Source organism: Poromitra crassiceps (genome assembly GCF_964638095.1).
Source record: "Poromitra crassiceps genome assembly, chromosome: 4".
Classification (NCBI taxonomy): domain Eukaryota; kingdom Metazoa; phylum Chordata; class Actinopteri; order Beryciformes; family Melamphaidae; genus Poromitra; species Poromitra crassiceps.
Genome location: NC_139626.1, coordinates 2144242 through 2164241, shown reverse-complemented (window position 1 = coordinate 2164241; position 20000 = coordinate 2144242). Strand labels below are relative to the sequence as shown.

Sequence of the window (20000 nt, the reverse complement as noted above, 5' to 3'; positions counted from 1 at the left end):
AGACCTTTTTCACCACGCTGCCCAGTGGTAATCTGACACAGACCTTTTTCACCACGCTGTCCAGTGTTAATCTGACACTGACCTTTTTCACCACGCTGTCCAGTGTTAATCTGACACTGACCTTTTTCACCACGCTGCCCAGTGGTAATCTGACAGACCTTTTTCACCACGCTGTCCAGTGTTAATCTGACAGACCTTTTTCACCACGCTGTCCAGTGTTAATATGACACTGACCTTTTTCACCACGCTGTCCAGTGTTAATCTGACAGACCTTTTTCACCACGCTGTCCAGTGTTAATCTGACACTGACCTTTTTCACCACGCTGTCCAGTGTTAATCTGACACAGACCTTTTTCACCACGCTGTCCAGTGTTAATATGACACTGACCTTTTTCACCACGCTGTCCAGTGTTAATCTGACATGGACCTTTTTCACCACGCTGTCCAGTGGTAATCTGACACTGACCTTTTTCACCACGCTGTCCAGTGGTAATCTGACAGACCTTTTTCACCACGCTGTCCAGTGTTAATCTGACACTGACCTTTTTCACCACGCTGTCCAGTGTTAATCTGACACTGACCTTTTTTACCACGCTGTCCAGTGGTAATCTGACACTGACCTTTTTCACCACGCTGTCCAGTGTTAATATGACACTGACCTTTTTCACCACGCTGTCCAGTGTTAATCTGACACTGACCTTTTTTACCACGCTGTATAGTGTTAATCTGACACTGACCTTTTTCACCACGCTCTCCAGTGTTAATATGACACTGACCTTTTTCACCACGCTGTCCAGAGTTAATCTGACACAGACCTTTTTCACCACGCTGTCCAGTGTTAATCTGACACAGACCTTTTTCACCACGCTGTCCAGTGTTAATCTGACACAGACCTTTTTAACCACGCTGTCCAGTGTTAATATGACACTGACCTTTTTCACCACGCTGTCCAGTGTTAATCTGACACTGACCTTTTTCACCACGCTGTCCAGTGTCTCCGGACGGCTGATGTCAAAACAGAGGAGCACAGCATCCGAGTCTGGATAGGCCAGCGGCCGCACGTTGTCGTAGTAGGCCGAACCTGTAGGCAAAAGCAACACACACAAACACACACAAACACAAACACAAACACACACAAACACACACAAACACAAACACACACACGACCATAATGAGTTTGATGTAATGCAGTTACTTTGCTTACAGTGCACCTTTGGCTAAACTAACAATGATTCGATGTAATTACCATGCACTAAGCCACTGTGTGGACGGCAATGCGTGGGTGTAATTCATTCAAATCAACAGAGGGGGCCTCATGCAGAACCCCTGGTGTAATAGCTGCCTGACAGTCTTGAATACGTGAGCAGATAGACATGTGACAGTGATATAATGAATGGCTCGCACAAAGCATCACCTGGTATTTCAGAATGGCATTTTGTTGCAGGGGGCCCAGTGTGAACTGAGCATTGTGACTTGGCTCAGGGGACACATTCCTGCCCAGAGGGGACAACAGTCCCCCTCCAGCTCCCTGATTGTCTCCTATACTGCGTGCATTCTTTTGTCCCCGTGCACACATACACTCATCTATTCAAGAGAGAATGTGCCGAGACCAGAGTGACTTTCAGCCACTGTCGCACACGATGCCAGCCAGCCCCATTCACACAGTTTAAATCCACAATTCCTCACAAAATAATCCCACTTTTGAAAGTTCAAAATGTGAACGCAGACGCTTCATCTAGCCAGTTGTTCCACTTTTCTAACCACGGGTCATCAAAACTCCTGGAGGCCAACATTACATTCTGTGTGCAAGACAGCCAAACAAGCGGCCAAATTCCTAATTTGACTCTTGTGTTGTGTTGTCGGAATGCGGCCTCAAAGCAAAACGTGTGTGTATGTGTGTGTTAGTGTGTGTGTGTGTGTGTGTGTGTGTGTGTGTGTGTGTGTGTGTGTGTGTGTGTGTGTGTGTGTGTGCGTGTGCGTGTTTGGTGTTTCTGTAGTAAAAAAATTCAAAATGCCACAACCTTTCTTTCCCATTTCTTTCTGACTAATTCCTGCTCCTTGGGTTCACACACACACACACACACACACACACACACACACCCACGCCACGAGCAGCGCTACCAGCTGCAGCTCAGCCTCACAGCGCCCGCTTGACGTCTGCCTCAGAGAGCAGCTGCCATCATCTTCAGTGTTCAAGCCATTCGTCTTTGCTTTAGTCTCAATTTGATAAACCCACAGGAGTCGCTCTTCTCAGAGCGTTGAAGCAGAAGTGGCCATTTTCAGCGGAGTCTTCCTGAGTGTTACTGACACGGTGTCGTTTGACCTTTACTAACCTTGTACAAACGTTGAGCAGGTTTGTGCCACACACTCGCTTCCAACAGCAAAGACAAACGCATGGCGTGAAGTCGGAGTAAATCACTGTCAAAACAAGCTGCTGAAACCTCTTTGGCTGCTGTGTCATTCTGAGTGGAGCGACGGAGATCTCGGCCTACAGCAGCCATCTTGAGCCGGGTCCCCAGCCGGCTGCCATTGTTACACCATAAGGGACATCTTCTCTCTATGTTTATTAAGAGGTGGAATTGGTTTAAGCTTTGTTAAGTTCAAGGTGGTCTTTGTTTTCATCTGCTGTGCAGCATCTAGATGGGCCCTGTCAGGGAGGGACCTGTCAAGGTGGCTGCATCTGTACCTGACGCCACGCAAAGTCTATTTATGAAATATCATCTGTACCTGACGCCACGCAAAGTCTATTTATGAAATATCGCTGAACCGATCTGGGCAAAACTATGGGGATGCCGTAAAAGAAGTCATCGTTTGCAGAGCTGCTGAGTTAGCACTTTTGCAAGTAAGCCAAACCTATATAGGCTACAGCTATGCAGAGTAATGTCTTTTGGTGGGCTGCTATCATTAGCACTGCTGCCGACTATTGCAAAAATAACAAACGACGTATCTGCCCATACAGCTCATAACATATAGAACATATAGACTGACCCAAATAAAACATAGCTTAATTTATGCTTCTGATGGCCTCATCTGAACACCATTTGATGCCTCTTAATGTATCTGATGTATAGAAGGCTGCTGGCACGGTATGGCTTCGCACCACAAAGTCTCTAATGGGTTTGAGATATGACTGCTTTGACAGCCAACAGAGACGGGTGTCAGCTAGGGCTGGGTATCGCCACTGACTTCCCGATACGATACCATTCCGATACACAAATGGTCCCAAGTCTATACGATTTCCGACACGATACGATTCGATATCGATATTTTAGTTACAATACCAGTTTTGCTTTGATAATGGAAGAGATTCTCAAAGAACTAATGCTGTAAATTGTACAAGGAACCCTCTAACCTGGTGCATTATTAAAAAATATTAATATTTACATTAAGCCAAACACATTTAGATTTCCACTATACAACAGAATCATTGAACAGCAGCATGTTGTAAACAGTGTTTCATAAAGTATAAATGCTTTGTAAATAAAATAAAATAAAATAAAATACAGCTCATGAACATTTCCAGTTCACAAACATTATAGTGCAAACAGATTTGAGGTCTGTACATCTGGCTCATGGTGCATGCACAATGCACATGTAGCCTACAGTATTTATCCTTTTGTTTCAACTACAAACATAAATAAACCTCAACTTGAAACTATGTTTTAACTACCACACACAGCCTATAATAGTATAGCCTATGTTTAATTTTAAAAAAGAAGAAAAAAAAGAAAAAAAAAGTAAAATATCGATACTGGGATTTATGTATCGATACTTGTTCCTTCACATGAATATCGATTCAATATCGATATATCGATTTTTTTTAACCTAGCCCTAGTGTCAGCCATAACCAATGAAAGTCAGTGGGAGAAATCTCAACATCAACAATAATAATGTGATTTGCATATATTGTATTACGTTTCTAATTCATGCGGAGATCCTTTTCCTTTGTACAGGCTTCTTAGATATTACAACTCAAACCTTTTCTAGAAACATTCTGTAGGGGAGATCCTTTTCCTTTGTACAGGCTTCTTAGATATTACAACTCAAACCTTTTCTAGAAACATTCTGTAGGGGAGATCCTTTTCCTTTGTACAGGCTTCTTAGTTATTACAACTCAAACCTTTTCTAGAAACATTCTGTAGGGGAGATCCTTTTCCTTTGTACAGGCTTCTTAGATATTACAACTCAAACCTTTTCTAGAAACATTCTGTAGGGGAGATCCTTTTCCTTTGTACAGGCTTCTTAGATATTACAACTCAAACCTTTTCTAGAAACATTCTGTAGGGGAGATCCTTTTCCTTTGTACAGGTTTCTTAGTTATTACAACTCAAACCTTTTCTAGAAACATTCTGTAGGGGAGATCCTTTTCCTTTGTACAGGCTTCTTAGTTATTACAACTCAAACCTTTTCTAGAAACATTCTGTAGGGGAGATCCTTTTCCTTTGTACAGGCTTCTTAGTTATTACAACTCAAACCTTTTCTAGAAACATTCTGTAGGGGAGATCCTTTTCCTTTGTACAGGCTTCTTAGTTATTACAACTCAAACCTTTTCTAGAAACATTCTGTAGGGGAGATCCTTTTCCTTTGTACAGGTTTCTTAGTTATTACAACTCAAACCTTTTCTAGAAACATTCTGTAGGGGAGATCCTTTTCCTTTGTACAGGTTTCTTAGTTATTACAACTCAAACCTTTTCTAGAAACATTCTGTAGGGGAGATCCTTTTCCTTTGTACAGGTTTCTTAGTTATTACAACTCAAACCTTTTCTAGAAACATTCTGTAGGGGAGATCCTTTTCCTTTGTACAGGCTTCTTAGATATTACAACTCAAACCTTTTCTAGAAACATTCTGTAGGGGAGATCCTTTTCCTTTGTACAGGCTTCTTAGTTATTACAACTCAAACCTTTTCTAGAAACATTCTGTAGGGGAGATCCTTTTCCTTTGTACAGGCTTCTTAGTTATTACAACTCAAACCTTTTCTAGAAACATTCTGTAGGGGAGATCCTTTTCCTTTGTACAGGCTTCTTAGTTATTACAACTCAAACCTTTTCTAGAAACATTCTGTAGGGGAGATCCTTTTCCTTTGTACAGGCTTCTTAGATATTACAACTCAAACCTTTTCTAGAAACATTCTGTAGGGGAGATCCTTTTCCTTTGTACAGGCTTCTTAGTTATTACAACTCAAACCTTTTCTAGAAACATTCTGTAGGGGAGATCCTTTTCCTTTGTACAGGCTTCTTAGTTATTACAACTCAAACCTTTTCTAGAAACATTCTGTCGGGGAAAATGCAGGAAAAACAACTGTTGATTCAAGTGACAGGGGAGGATAGTCAGCGAGTCAGCGAGGGTTTGCCTTCAGCTGTCCTTTTTCCTGTGTTCTCTGCACAAAGGCTCAGATTCAGCCAATTAAAATCAGTTCCACACAACGTTTCCTCGAGGCGACGGGTAAAAATAAGCCTAGCAGAATGCTGAATAACAACTTGATGAAAACGCCATTATGCCTTAATGTCATTTTTAAAAGGAATTTGACACAGATTTCTGGATGTGTTTTTTTTGGTGTGTTGGTTTTGAAGCAGAGATAATGGGGGAGGAAAAATATTCCCCATTAGGGCTGGGTTAAAAAAAATCGATATATCGATATTGAATCGATATTCATGTGAAGGAACAAGTATCGATACATAAATCCCAGTATCGATATTTTACCAAAAAAAAATATATATATTATAGGCTGTGTGGTAGTTAAAACATAGTTTCAAGTTGACGTTTTTTTTATTTTTATTTATGTTTGTAGTTGAAACAAAAACATAAATACTGTATAGGCTACATGTGCATTGTGCATGCACCATGAGCCTGATGTAGGCTACAGACCTCAAATCTGTTTGCACTATAATGTTTGTGAACTGGAAATGTTCATGAGCTGTATTTAATTTGATTTAATTTGATTTACAAAGCATTTATACTTTATGAAACACTGTTTACAACATGCTGCTGTTCAATGATTCTGTTGTATAGTGAAAATCTAAATTTGTTTGGCTTCTCACAGAAGACTGTAAAGAAAGAGACAGAAGACTGTAAAGAAAGATAAGATGTTGAATGACTATGTTGGTCATGTTTAAATAAAAAAGAATTACATGATGTAACTGCTTGCTTTATGGTCAATTCTTAATGTAAATATTAATATTTTTTAATAATGCACCAGGTTAGAGGGTTCCTTGTACAATTTACAGCATTAGTTCTTTGAGAATCTCTTCCATTATCAAAGCAAAACTGGTATTGTAACTAAAATATCGAATCGTATCGTATCGGAAATCGTATCGACTTGGGACCTTGTGTATCGGAATCGTATCGTATCGGGAAGTCAGTGGCGACACCCAGCCCTATTCCCCATAGAGATCAACAGTAACGAGACTTTCCGTGATGTTTCAGCCCCGGAAGAGAGTTCTCCATTCATTTTCTCCATAGACATTTTGGAAAAATCCTTCTATAACGAGTTTTAAGGCTGGAACCAAGCCAAGTTTTTGTTTCAACTGAAATGTTTTATGGTCACTCACGATTCAGTAGGTCACGGGTTGGCTTGGTTCCAGCCTTAAAACTCTGTATATTTATATAAGGAAATAAAAAATATATTATAAAATAAGACATTTTTGAAATGTCTATAGAGAAAATTAATGGGAAACTCTTCCGGGGCAGTCACGTGACTGTGTGGCTCTATAACAGTCGGGACAATGGTCAGGACATGTTACAGTGCAGACAACAAAATGGCTGGCAAATAAATACAACTGACACCTGCCAGCTTTGAATAAAGAACGTATTGTTAAATCAAACTGTCTACGGCTTTTGATTTGTGTTATTGCACTTCCCAACAACACATAGGAGGAATTTCCAGTATCAATGTTTTCTAATGTTTCAAACATAAATAGTAGGTTAGCGCTGACAGTGAAGGTCTGGGCTGTGATCCTGTGTGGAACATGGCATAGCTTCACTATACTGATGCCCACAAATAAGGATTTTAGGATCAAAGTTGGTTGGTTGTGTCTGCAACTTCACTATAATACTATTATACGATACAAAATAGTAAATCAAGAAATCATTAATGCTTACAAATGAATTCAGCTGCACTAAGCTTCACAAACATGCTATTAACATAATCTTGGGTAACGATAATGCTCACTTTCTGCTTCAACAAGCCCACGCTCACAAGGGTGTGCACGTCTCGCACACACACGCACACGCACACGCACACGCACACACACACACACACACACACACACACACACACACACACACACAGACACACACACACACACAAGCCAAGCTCTACTCTCAAGGTCCCATGACGTGAACTGATCCATGTTCAGCACTGGAGCAGAAGCTAATGTTTATTGATCTGTTCTGGCTTTTTGACCCTCACTGAGACCAGTAGTATGACTCCCCCCTCGGGAGGACGCCTGCTGCTCTGGCTTTTTGACCCTCACTGAGACCAGTAGTATGACGCCCCCCTCGGGAGGACGCCTGCTGCTCTGGCACAGCACCATGAATCTTCAGCCCATCTGTCTCTAAAAACCCTTTGATCAAGAACAAACTCACAGAAGTTGGATCAGCTGCCGAAATACTGCGTTTATTATCATCATTTTGGAGTTATCGTCATTATGAGTTATTTCCTTCCATTTCTCCTTGTGGGTCTCAGGTGGTAAGCAGACTGTATTGATGAGAAAGGACTCAACTCAGTCCCAAATCACAATGAAATAACAAGTAAAGAAACTTTTACCAAACCAAATTAAGCCTTCTTTATTGAGATGGGTTATCACCTCTTGAAGTTGTTTTTCATTTTCACAAAAATGGCTTCTTGTGATGTTAGGAGACTGTGTGCAGATGCCAGCAGGAGTCATGTAAAGACGAGGGGCAACCGATTGGCAAAAATACCAGTATTATCCTTTAGGGACTTTGGAAAACAAAATAGCAAAATATTTAACTTTTTTGTGCATGTAATCATAATTTTTTTGGAAACACTTTTTTTTATTTTGATGAAAGGATATAGAACACTTTGACACGAAAGCCTTCAGTTTTAGTATGGTAATCTTGTTTACAGTAAATCAACGATGTATTTTTTGCACCCTGGTTTCTAGCAGCAAAATCGAATGGCGGCGTTCAGTAGTGAGCACAGGTTACTTGTGTTTATAGTTGCACTGGCAAGGGGCCAAAGAAATGTCAAGCAGTGTGTGTGTGTGTGTGTGTGTGTGTGTGTGTGTGTGTCTGTGTGTGTGTGTGTGTGTGTGTGTGTGTGTGTGTGTGTGTGTGTGTGTGTGTGTGTGTGTGTGTGTGTGTGTGTTAGATAGATGTGTAAGTGCTGCATACAGTTTGACAAATATGTGCAGGAAGATTCTACATTGTGGGAAACAGTGAAGCCACGCTGTGACTCCACATGGGGTTGTCATATATTTGATGTCTGATGCTACCAAGACTGCTCATGCTGTTGTTGTTTCACTTGCCTGTTTGGTTGCGGACAACAAACACACTGGCAGCATCTGCTGTCCATGTCCCCTTATTTTCTTTCATACAACAGTTAGTTCCGGCCGAGCAATTTGATTGGACAAGAGGGATCCTACCAGTGCAGATATTTCACGATAACAGCACTGGCGCTTCACTGTGTGTAGATCACTCCGCTTCACAGCTGCTCTAATCAACAAAACAAACACCAGCCACCTTACATTGAACGTCATTCACAAAGTGTAACACCTGCGCTACCGACAGCGCAAAGATGGATTTATTTCCTAACATAACTAAGTAACATGCCATCACCAGACTCTTATTTCACTGGCTGTACAATCAATGGAAACGTGCAAATCAATGTGTATGATAAAAAGTAGGCAGCCTGCAGTTAATTAGGCTACATTTTCGGCAACTGGTAGCGGAAAGCTGAGGGGACTATTTTTGTTGGCGGAGGAATAAATAGAGAAATCATATATTTTCTCAGCGTTTTGTAAAAAAAAATTAATCAACTTTGTTTAATAGAACTGTTGTATAAAAGCAATATCACATGAGAGGGAGTGCGGTTGTTGTCTAATATCGTCACTGCTGTGATTCGGTCGTAGGCACGAGGCCGCAGGCCGAGTGCCGAAGATAATCACAGCAGTGCCGATATTAGACAATAACAGCACGACCTCGAGTGTGATATTGCTTAAATTTAATCCCAATTTAATACCGTCATTTTAAAAAGTTGCCTAGTCTATCACAAAATCCCCCCCTTCCCCCTGATTTTTGGTCATTGCTCCACCCCCTTTGCCGATCTGGCTAGAATTGTAGACTAGCACATGCTTCCTCCGATACATGTGAGGTTGCCAGCCACTTCTTCTTTCCACCTGATAGGGAGGAGTTTCCCCGGCAGGACGTAGCACGTGGGGGAAGGGTCAAGCTATTCCCCCCAGTTCCCCTCCGCCTGAACAGGCGTCCTGACCGAGGAGGCGCTAGTTGCAGTGACCTGGACATGTAACCATATCCGGTTGTGCCTGTATGGACGCCCGAGCAAGGCATACATGGGACAGTAAATCAGTATTTTGAGTTTCAAAGCCTATAGTAGGACAGATATATATTATAAATTATAATATATATATTATATAAATTATGAAGCTATCTCTGTACGACTCATATTTTCTGACAAATGGAGATGGATAGAGTGTCATATTCACAGACACATACTTTGCAAATTTGGAAGATTTGTTCCAAGTGAGCCACATCGTCAGAGTCCAAATCACTGAGGCTGTTCTTGGCATGAAAGAAGTGGCCAGGCTTGTGACCTTGCGACCCTTACAACCGACAAAGAAGAACGAAGCAAGCCCAAACGAGCCCCTAATGGCGACGCCCACAAAGCCGACCGCATCAGAAAAAGTGAAACAATGTTGGCTAAATAACAAACATATTTCACTTTCTTTTCGTTTTTATTCTAGGATAGTCAATAACGTCAGCCTTTACTTAAATTTAGTGCAGTCATAATATAACTAACGTTAGAGAACTCGCTCCGCCCGCCCCAAAGCAGGACTACACAGCCAGGAGGATAGCACCATTGCAAACCTTCAAGTGTAAGTGGAGTTCGTTTTAACTGTGCTTTATTAATAGACTAGGCAGAATTCCTGAAAATGTGCTTGTATAAAGTGCTGAAGGCAAATCGTGTTAATTTATGGCATACATGCTTTTTAGGGGTAATGAAGGGTGCTGAGTTCAAATTTGCTGTATGCCCAGCTCAAAAATGGACGGAAATGCCTCAAAACCAAGATGGCCGCCACCACTGGGCTTAATGTATTTAACTACATATCTTTTTGACTAAACAAGGTAGAAACTTGAATCAAATGTGCTTGTGTATAGTTTCATATATGAGAAATCCATTGCCATATTCTGATTTGAGATCAAATGTGAAGAAACTGCTTGAAACTCATAAATATTGTGAAAAATGGTCGTTTTAGTGATGAATATTTGGTAGTTGTTTGGTTTTATTTACTCAAACTAATAAAATCCAGAAGCAGGTTTATCCTAGGTGAATACTTTCCTTACTTTGGTTTTCAAATATGCATTGAGTTGAGTCCAGTACCCCTACAAACCATGTATGTCATCAATTAACCTGAGTGGGTAACCCTTTTGTAGGTTTTCACATATGGCAAATACAATGACACATTCAGTTTTTAAAATAAAAGGCAAATAAATATTTATTGCAAAAATGGTTGGTTTTATTTACCCTGCAGTCAGGTAGATGAACTTATTGAACACATTAACTTATTCCCAGTCATCAGTAGTGTTCCGGCAGGTGTTGCCAAGTTTCCTGCAGTTGCATGCCTCGATGTAACCTTGCTTGCAAGATGGATAACCTCGCGAGATCAAAAGAGATTCTCTCGACGTAATCCATCTTGTCATGCACAGGCAGTTAAGATGATTGGCCGAACCATGCCGGCCCGACGAATCAGCGGCAGCCTTAGGCGGGCTCAGGCTCGTCTGGGCAAGTAGTGGGTACATGGTCTTTGTAGTTCTTTTCACTCGTCAACATGGCTGCCGCTGCGGAAGTGACAGGCAGTCTGAATGAAATTGAATGTAACGTTCCCAATTCTATGTATTAAATTCTAAAAAATTAACGGCAACATTTGGGAAGGCTAAGCCACACAACTAGTTCGTTATAATCTAACTTCATGCTTCGAAGGTGACTTTACGACGGTGAGGACTCAATCAATGAATACCACGGAGATCAGGCACAGGCACCTTCGGCGATCTGATTGGTTGAAGTTAACACCCACCAGCGGTGATAGACAGATGGGTCATCCAATCACCTGCCAAGTAGCTTGGAAAAAGTGCTCACCTCCGTCAGCGGGTCTGGTTACTGCATTCCCAGATCGACTGGTTTAGTGAAATGTATGTGGAGCTATACCGTCCATCTGGCAGCGTCAGGTTAGCCTCGATGCATTCCATGCGGAATTTCCTGCAGCTGCAGCGTTGGCTGAGGCACCCCTTCAAACAACCATATGAGGTGATCTCCCTGCATGCTTTCGGCATAGGTGGCAGAGAGAGTAGCCGTGGCACTAACTGACCATCAACGTGCATCCATCCCATTTCGGTCACTGGAGGAAGATCGGAATATGGCAAGTGAGCTTGGTTCCAGACAATTTCAAGGGTGCACGCATGATGTGAAACTTTGCTGCATCTGAGGTTGGTGGCAGAGTCTCTTGTGCACGACCTCTACAAAACAACTTGACTCTTGTGTTGTTGCAGTTATCAACCTCGGGCACACCATACATCTTACAGATTAATTTCTCTGTTGACATCGCTATGTCGTCTGTGAGAGGGCCCTTGCCAAGGCCAATAAGATCCGTGTGATGTTGCTGGAACACCTGCCAGGCCGTTTTCTTGCTGTGGCCACTGAACTGAGACACACTATCACAGCCAGTGAGGGAATGGAAGGCAAGTAGTGTGTCCACTTGATCAGCAGATAGCAACATGTGGATTTCATGTACTGGAAGATACTTTGGAGCCTTGGAAAGTCCTAGCTTTCATGTAGAGATGTGCATCCCATTCTGTCATAGTGTGCCAGAAGTAGAAGAAGCACATCTGTATCGCGCGCTGTCACGACTATTGTTTTCATATGAGCACCCCATACCCCAAACCCTAACCTGTCCTGTTTAACCTTTATATGCTCTCTCTGGGCCTAATTATGCAAAAAACAAAATAGCTTATCATAGCTATGCAGATGACACCCAACTCTACATAGCCCTCTCATCGGATGACTATGCCCCCATAGAGACACTGTGTCAGTGCCTTGCGCAAATTAATGATTGGATGTGCCAGAATTTTCTCCAACTTAATAAAGACAAAACAGAGATAATTGTCTTCGGCAAAAAAGAAGATAGGCTCAAAGTTACTGCTCACCTCGAATCCCTATCTTTGAAGCCAAAGGACCAGGTAAAAAATCTTGGCATTATTATTGACTCTGATCTAAATTTCAACTCCCACATCAAGCTTATAAGAAAATCTGCCTTCTATCATCTAAAAAATATAGCAAGGATTAGAGGCTATGGGCTCTATTCTCCCACAGGCCATCGGCGCTATTACGGGCCTTAACCGCAAAAAAACGTGCCTTGCGCCTGTTTCGGCAAGATAGCAATAGGCTTTAGGCTGCCAAATGCGCTGTAGGCCGAATGGGCGTGGCGCAGTCCCAAAGTGGGCGTGTCGGCGCTAAATACCAGCCTAGTCATATCTTGGGAGCTGGCCTACATTTAGCGCTTTGCGCTTTTGAAAAGCAGGCCTATTCTTTGCCTTCACTGCTTCTTCTCTGTCACCCTTCTCTCTCTCTCTCTCTGAGTTCCCAGCATGCATTGTGTTTCTTCATTTCGCTACTAAATAGCCACCAAATGAGCCAAAATAGATATAAAAGGTAGTTCTAAATTAATGTGTAATGGTAACACAGCCTGCCATTGTCAACATTTCAATATTGGACCAAATAAAACCTCGAAATGAAAACACCACCCTATGTGAAACATATATGTCCTCCTGGGCATATATATACCCCTTGTCGAGTTAACGTGATTTAGAGAAGTAACAGCGGAACGCGCTTCGGAACGCGCTTCTAATGGCATCTGCTATACTGTGATGTCCGTCCAATAACTTGGCCCTATTTCACATTTAGTTTTACAATAAAAACACATTTATGCAATGACTTGACATAATGTAGGGTATATTTATGTGCATCATCCTTCCTGCAGCAGGCGAGAGAAAATGATATCTTTCTGGACAAACTTTCACCAATCTAATAGGCTATATTTTTCTAGCTGATGCATAGAACATTATTTTCACTTTGATCTTGCTATAGTGTAGCGTATTTACATGCTTGCAGTATTGAAACTGCAGTTAGATTGGTTTGAGAAGCATAATAATATGGAATAATAGCCTATAATGCAGACAGACAGGCTGGATGAAGGGAGGGGGGAGCGTTTGGCTTTCGTCTGGTTTTGCGGGATCACTGGAATTGGAGCTAAAAAGGCAAGCGTGCGATTCGTTTATTGCACTTATCCAATGAGCATGACGGTGCATAATTTTACGCCTAAAAGGCGTGGTTGTAATGCTTTGGGCTGCATCTAGCGCCAGCACGACGATATCAAGTGCGCCTTTCCACGCCCACTGCTTTGATCTGCGCCTGCCGCTCGGCCTAGAAACTGCGCCGATGCAACGATAGGGGCCCACATGTCCAAACAAGATCTTGAAAAACTAATTCATGCTTTCATTTCTAGCAGGCTAGACTACTGCAACAGTCTTTTCAATGGTCTTCCCAAAAAAGCTATTAAACAACTACAGCTCATTCAGAATGCGGCTGCTAGAGTTCTAACAAGAACCAAGAAAGCTGAACACATTACACCAGTTCTCAAATCCCTGCATTGGCTGCCAGTAAATCTTAGAATAGACTTTAAAATTCTGCTAATAGTTTACAAATCTCTCAACGGGTCAGGCCCACACTACATCTCTGAAATGCTTCTACACTATGAACCATCCAGATCCCTGAGATCTTCAGGCACTGGTCTACTAATTGTCCCGAGGACCAAATCAAAACATGGTGAAGCCGCGTTCTCCCACTATGCCTCTCATAACTGGAACAAACTCCCTGAACACATTAGATCTGCCCCTACTCTGCCTATTTTTAAATCCAAGCTAAAGACCTTTATGTTTACTCTTGCTTTTAACTGCTACTAAACTGCTGCTTGTTTTTTCGATTATTTTTTTGTAAAGCACCTTGAATTGCCTTTGTGTATGAAAGGTGCTATATAAATAAAATTTGACTTGACTTTGACTTAACCTTAACGTTAACCCTAACACTAACCATAACCCAGTCTGACCACTCAATGTCCCTAACCCTAACCCAAAACCCCAACCCTAACCTTAATGTTAACGCTAATGGTCGGACTAATGGGAGGTCGGACCAATGGGCAGGCCCCACTGGATAACATTAAATAGCTAAATAAGCTTCATGCAGCAATATCCTAAAATATAATTCAAACAACACAAAATGCTGTTAACTTTTTGCGTATTGTCTTTTGGGTAATGTTACAGTCTCTTCCTTCAGCAATGTTTTTGGTCACCAGCCGACCATTTCAGAGATACATTTAAAAGAAGAGTGTTAACATATCGTTATATATTCATTTAGCTAACTATCGTTAGCCAGTAAGGTTAGCTAGGCACTTTTTGTTTCCTTTGCTTCAGCAAAACAGCCTTTCTGTAAGGTTCTGTCCTTCTGAGAGTAGAGCCTTTGTTTGTGGGAGGGGGCGGGGCAAATGTTCCATCACAGCATTGGACATATCTCAAAGACAAACTGCAAAGTAATCAAATTATTCTTAAACATCTAGGACCAACTTGCTTTTGGATTTTATTTGGTTGACGAATTATTCATCACTAAAGATGACAATTTTCACAATGTATATGGTTTCAAACAGTTTCTTCACATTTTAGCTTAAAACAGGATATGGTATTGGATTCCTCATATATGAAAACCTACAAAAGCACATTTCATTCAAGTTTCTACCATGTTTAGTCAAAAAGATGTAGTTAAATACATTTCATGCCGATGGGGGCGGCCATCTTGGTTTTGAGGCATTTCCGTCCATTTTTGAGCTGGGCATACAGCAAATTTGAACTCAACACCCTTCAATACCCCTAAAAAGCATGTATGCCATAAATTAACACGATTTGCCTTCGGGGTTCAGATTTTCTCAAAATTGACCCAGTCTATAAATGATAAGCTGTCATTACTTCCCATTTGTAGCGTTTGTAACATTTTCGTTAGCTGGGTTTTACGCTTTTAATTTGAAGGCGGAAAGGGGAAATGGTGTATTCGTAGATTGAACTGACACTGGTCTGTCAATTCTATCAGTTCATATGTACCATTTCCCTTTTTCGCCTTCAAATTAAAAGTGTTCACAGTAGCCTGTGAAGCCTCGACCTTTCTGGATTATAAAAGTAGTATAACATTAGAGAAAACAGCCCCCAGCCATGCCGTTTTATACAAATTTATTGCCAAATGCTTTGGGATTCAACTTGATCAGTCTTGGTCAGAAAAAATCTTGTATATTCAATGGAAACAGCACCAGTGTGACTTGTCGCGTGCAATGCTACCTTCAAGCATGAGGACGTCTGAAACGAATTATTTTTCATCCACCTATATTAAAATTAGTTACCTAATTAATCAAGTATCTAGTTAGGTAGCTAGGTGATAGGAGCTCACTTGAGTTACAGACAGACCCCCTTAGTGACATAATGATGCTCCCTCTGGCTACAATTTTAGCCTCAGAAAAACACCTGAAAGCAGAGATAAGAAGAGACCTGGCAGAGCACTCCTCCTGACACAGAACAGGGAGTTAGAGCATATTATATATTCTTACTTATATCTGAAAACATATCCCTGATCTATGAGATTGTTTGACTATGTAAATATATTCCAGACCTTACTGCAAAGCTTAGAAGGATAGAAACTTTTTTATGAATTACACTTTCTGGATGAACTATCCTTTTAATTAGCACCCGTAGGCAGGTTTCTTAATTAAGAAACAAAGGGAGGTATACCACTACTATCTGTTTGATGCTCATATACAGTAACGGTAAATCTAGTTTGTGGTTGAGAATATCTCCTCTTTTTTTGTTCCGACATGTAAAACTCATTATTAAACCCACATCCATTGTTGTCAGTTTGAAAATATCCTTCATTAGTGAAGATGGAAGCGCCAAGGTGAGCGATAACAGACAATCAGACGACGTTTCATAGCCGGATGTTGCTCAGTGCTCAGGCTCTGCATGACTCTAAAGATGTTGTTTGCACATAGAAGCACGTATTAATCATCAACTGATGTGAATCATCATTCTATTTCTGACATCTTGGTCTGCTGGCTTCCATCGCAACACGATAAAGTCCATTCATATCAAAAAGCTTGTTTGTCACAGTAACAAAAGTGTGTCTTTTTTCATGTTTTCAGCGCAGGTCTATCTTGCTGAAATACATCCAGGGGTAAAATGCCAGTAAAACCCAATGTCACCACCTGAACACAGTGAAATAATGCCCCCCCCACACACACACACACACACAGTATTAAAGACCCCCTATAAATACAGTTGGTCTGTGTGGGAACGCCCACAAAATGTTACTACGGCTGGCGCGTGAGTGGGGGGTAAAAAAAACATATTTCAATGGGCTGACTCACCAAAGGACGGTGGTGCAGCTCTACACTACAGGACTGGGGATTCTAGAGCAGGTACATAGACGTCTGTTCAGATGTGCGTTTACTGCGGTGGTTGAATCACCGATCCTGTCTGCCTGGGCTGGGCTAGCAGCTAAATACTACCTATGCTGAATGGGGAGAACGGGCCTCAACGGGCCTCAACCTGGACACTCAGATGCCAACACACAGTGATTATCATACAGTAATGGAGTATGCCCACTAGCCACTAGACACACACACCCTCTCTCCTAATCACATAGTTATGCTGCACACACTTTCAGCCACTGTCCTCTCTCTCTCCCTCACACACACTCTCTCCCTCACACTGTCCTCTCTCTCTCCCTCACACACACTCTCCTTCTCTCTGCCCAGATTTAATTCAAATTTCACTGCTCGATTTCCTTCTAACGTGAAATGTGTCATGCCTGATATCGTCCTTATCCTGTTTCGTACACCGTATTTGATTAAAGTGAGCTGTCCATTGAGGTGTAAAGATCGCATTGCATAAATGGTTTTCTTACTTTTTTGGGGGGGTACAATCTGTTGATTTACATTCTAGGCACGCAGGAATATATATATAGCTGGTGTTGGGCTTAGGTTGGGGGGAAAACCTACTACAGAAAATGTGTCAATTAATCATCAATAGCAATAGCATATGAGTATATACAGTCTAGAGTGAGTAAATATAGATCTATTAATATAGGATAATATAGAAGTGTTACAAAAGCTATAGCAAACATGCTGGTGCAATATAAATTCTGCATCTGTGAACTGATGCTTGCTATTTCAGTTTGGGTGGGGGGGGCAAGCCAAACATCTTGAAGTGCATTATTATAAGCGGATTATGAGGATTTCTATATTATAATTGTAACAAAGAAATATATATGATATGAGTGTGACAGAAGAGTTTCATTAGCTATTGTAATTCCATAAAACACCCGACCTTTTTGCACACTGTATTTTGTATTATAGTTTATATATCCTGCTTTGATAATAATGATTTGAAAATTCTCATGCTTATGATTATGATTATATGAAGACTTAAGGTCGAGTGTTACCAAAATCTCAAACAATAGCATGCCCACAGAGCTCAAGCAGGCAGGCGTTTAGTTCAATTCAATGCCATGTTTAATTCAATTTTAACGGAAGTTAACATGTTAACTTGGGTTCTGGAGCAGGCCTACGCCTCAACCACTCTTATCACCAGACAAGCTTACTTATACCTGGACAACTCATCCTGCCCTCCTGTTTGTCTCAGATCTCAACACTTATGCCATATCACTATATTATATCCAAAATCTAAGACGAGTCTCATATCATGATATCAATAGAATATGATTGGATATATTGCCCAGCCCTAACCTATGGTGTCATCTTAAAGTAGGAATGGTGAAAGTGAACTCCCTGCTCTGTGAGGAGGTGTGGATGAAATGTGTGAGCTGAAGCGGTCTGATGCCATCAGCCACCCGCCAGGTCCTTTAACAGGATTAACATCTCAACAGGCGGATCAAATGACTCTATAGTCTGTCTCAAAGTGTTCATCTCAACAGGCTGATCAAAATGACTCTATAGTCTGTCTCAAAGTGTTTAACAGGATTAACATCTCAACAGGCTGATCAAAATGACTCTATAGTCTGTCTCAAAGTGTTCACATGAGCTTTTTCATTTCCAGTGGCACTCGGTAACAGATTACCAGGCTGCATTTCAATGGAGCCATGTGTGAGAAACTCCACGTGAAGTTCTGGCAGATTCCAAACAGCTCAATGGGCACAGGGGGAGCCGCTGCCAGTGGGCACGCTTTTGCCTGAAATCAGCAGCACCCCCTGCAGGATGCCCTGAGATAAATGACAGAGGGCAAAAGACTGGCATCTGGGCATCTCCCCTTAGCGTTAAACCTCCCCTCTTCTCCTGTTGTGTCTTTATACGCCGTCAACTTCAGCCGTATGTTCTGCTGCATGGCAACGCTCGTTCAACCCAAGAGAACATCTCAACCTCTTGTCCAGCAGTAGCAGGAAACATCTCGTCCTCCCACCCCACCTGACAGATGGTCGGTGCAGCCAACAGTAATGAGGAAACTCATAAGGGCATTTTCACATAGTCTGAAGCAGAGTTTCCTATAGGTTCTTACAGTCTATTGTTCTGGTTTGTTTCACGTTGCCTAATATCAAGCAGACCTATTGCACAGATATTTTGGTGGGTTAAATGCACGAAATAAGGTCTGTGGTTAACAAAAGTTTATGAAACAGCGAAGTTCATGTTCAGCAAGATCTTCTTCACAAACGAGGAGCACTTTTATCACTTTTGAAGTGTAAATGCGTTTTTTTTACGTGATTTTTCAGAGAACGCTTCAAGAGTCATGGAAGTGGTCCTCGTTTGTGAAGAAGATCTTGCTGAACAACACAAACTTTTTGCTGTTTCTACACAGCTGTTAATAAGCCATACGCAGTAACTTTGCTTGGGATCATTCATGTCTAAGTAACAAATAGGCAACCATTTACATTTTGAACTGTTGTGTTTTATACTGGATCGGCTGGATAATATTGTATTTTTTATCATTTTCCCCCCCATAATGATGTTCTAACCAATATCGACTGGGTCCTGACTCATGCTGCTCACTATGGGATCAGTGAATTAGGGCTGTGGATCTTCACTGGCCTCACGATTCGATTCGATTACGATTATTTTTTTATTATTATTATTATTTTTATAATCGATTTTGACATTTGTGAATCGATGCAGAATCGTGCACGTCCGCATCGATTATTTTTGACACCCCTACAGTGAATCCCTGCTGCTTTGTCTATGACCTTCTAATGTAATACAAGCCATTAGTTAAAAGTAGGAAGGAGGAAACACAGGTGTTTCTATCCTGATGAGAGCACAGTGCTGCAGAAACACAGGTGTTTCTATCCTGATGAGAGCACAGTGCTGCAGAAACACAGGTGTTTCTATCCTGATGAGAGCACAGTGCTGCAGAAACAGGCCCAGAAGCTCCTCGAGCTCAGTCTCACTCAGTCATGTGGGGGTGAAGGGGGCGACTGGAGTGGCCAAAGCTCCGTCCTGCATTATAGATAAGAGACGGAAAGGCTTTTAAAGTTCCCCGAGTGCCTCCATAGAGTGCCCTGTGTGTGTGTGTGTGTGTGTGTGTGTGTGTGTGTGTGTGTGTGTGGCGTGTGCGTGCGTGCGTGTGTGCGTGTGCGTGTGTGCGCATGCATGTGTGCGTGTGTGTGTGTGCGTGTGTGTGTAAATAAATTATTCTACGAAATCGAACT

The 20000-nt window shown here is 41.7% G+C and overlaps 1 protein-coding gene across 1 annotated transcript in view; it reads right to left on the bottom strand.

Moving 5' to 3' along the window:
* Positions 1-20000, bottom strand: part of LOC310774641 (rho-related GTP-binding protein RhoN-like) — a 45595-nt gene that overhangs the window by 13275 nt on the left and 12320 nt on the right. Inside the window, exon 3 of the mRNA XM_083634741.1 lies at positions 972-1081. Within this exon, the coding sequence (XP_083490867.1) occupies positions 972-1081 (110 nt within the window). The remainder of the gene's footprint in view (positions 1-971; positions 1082-20000) is intronic.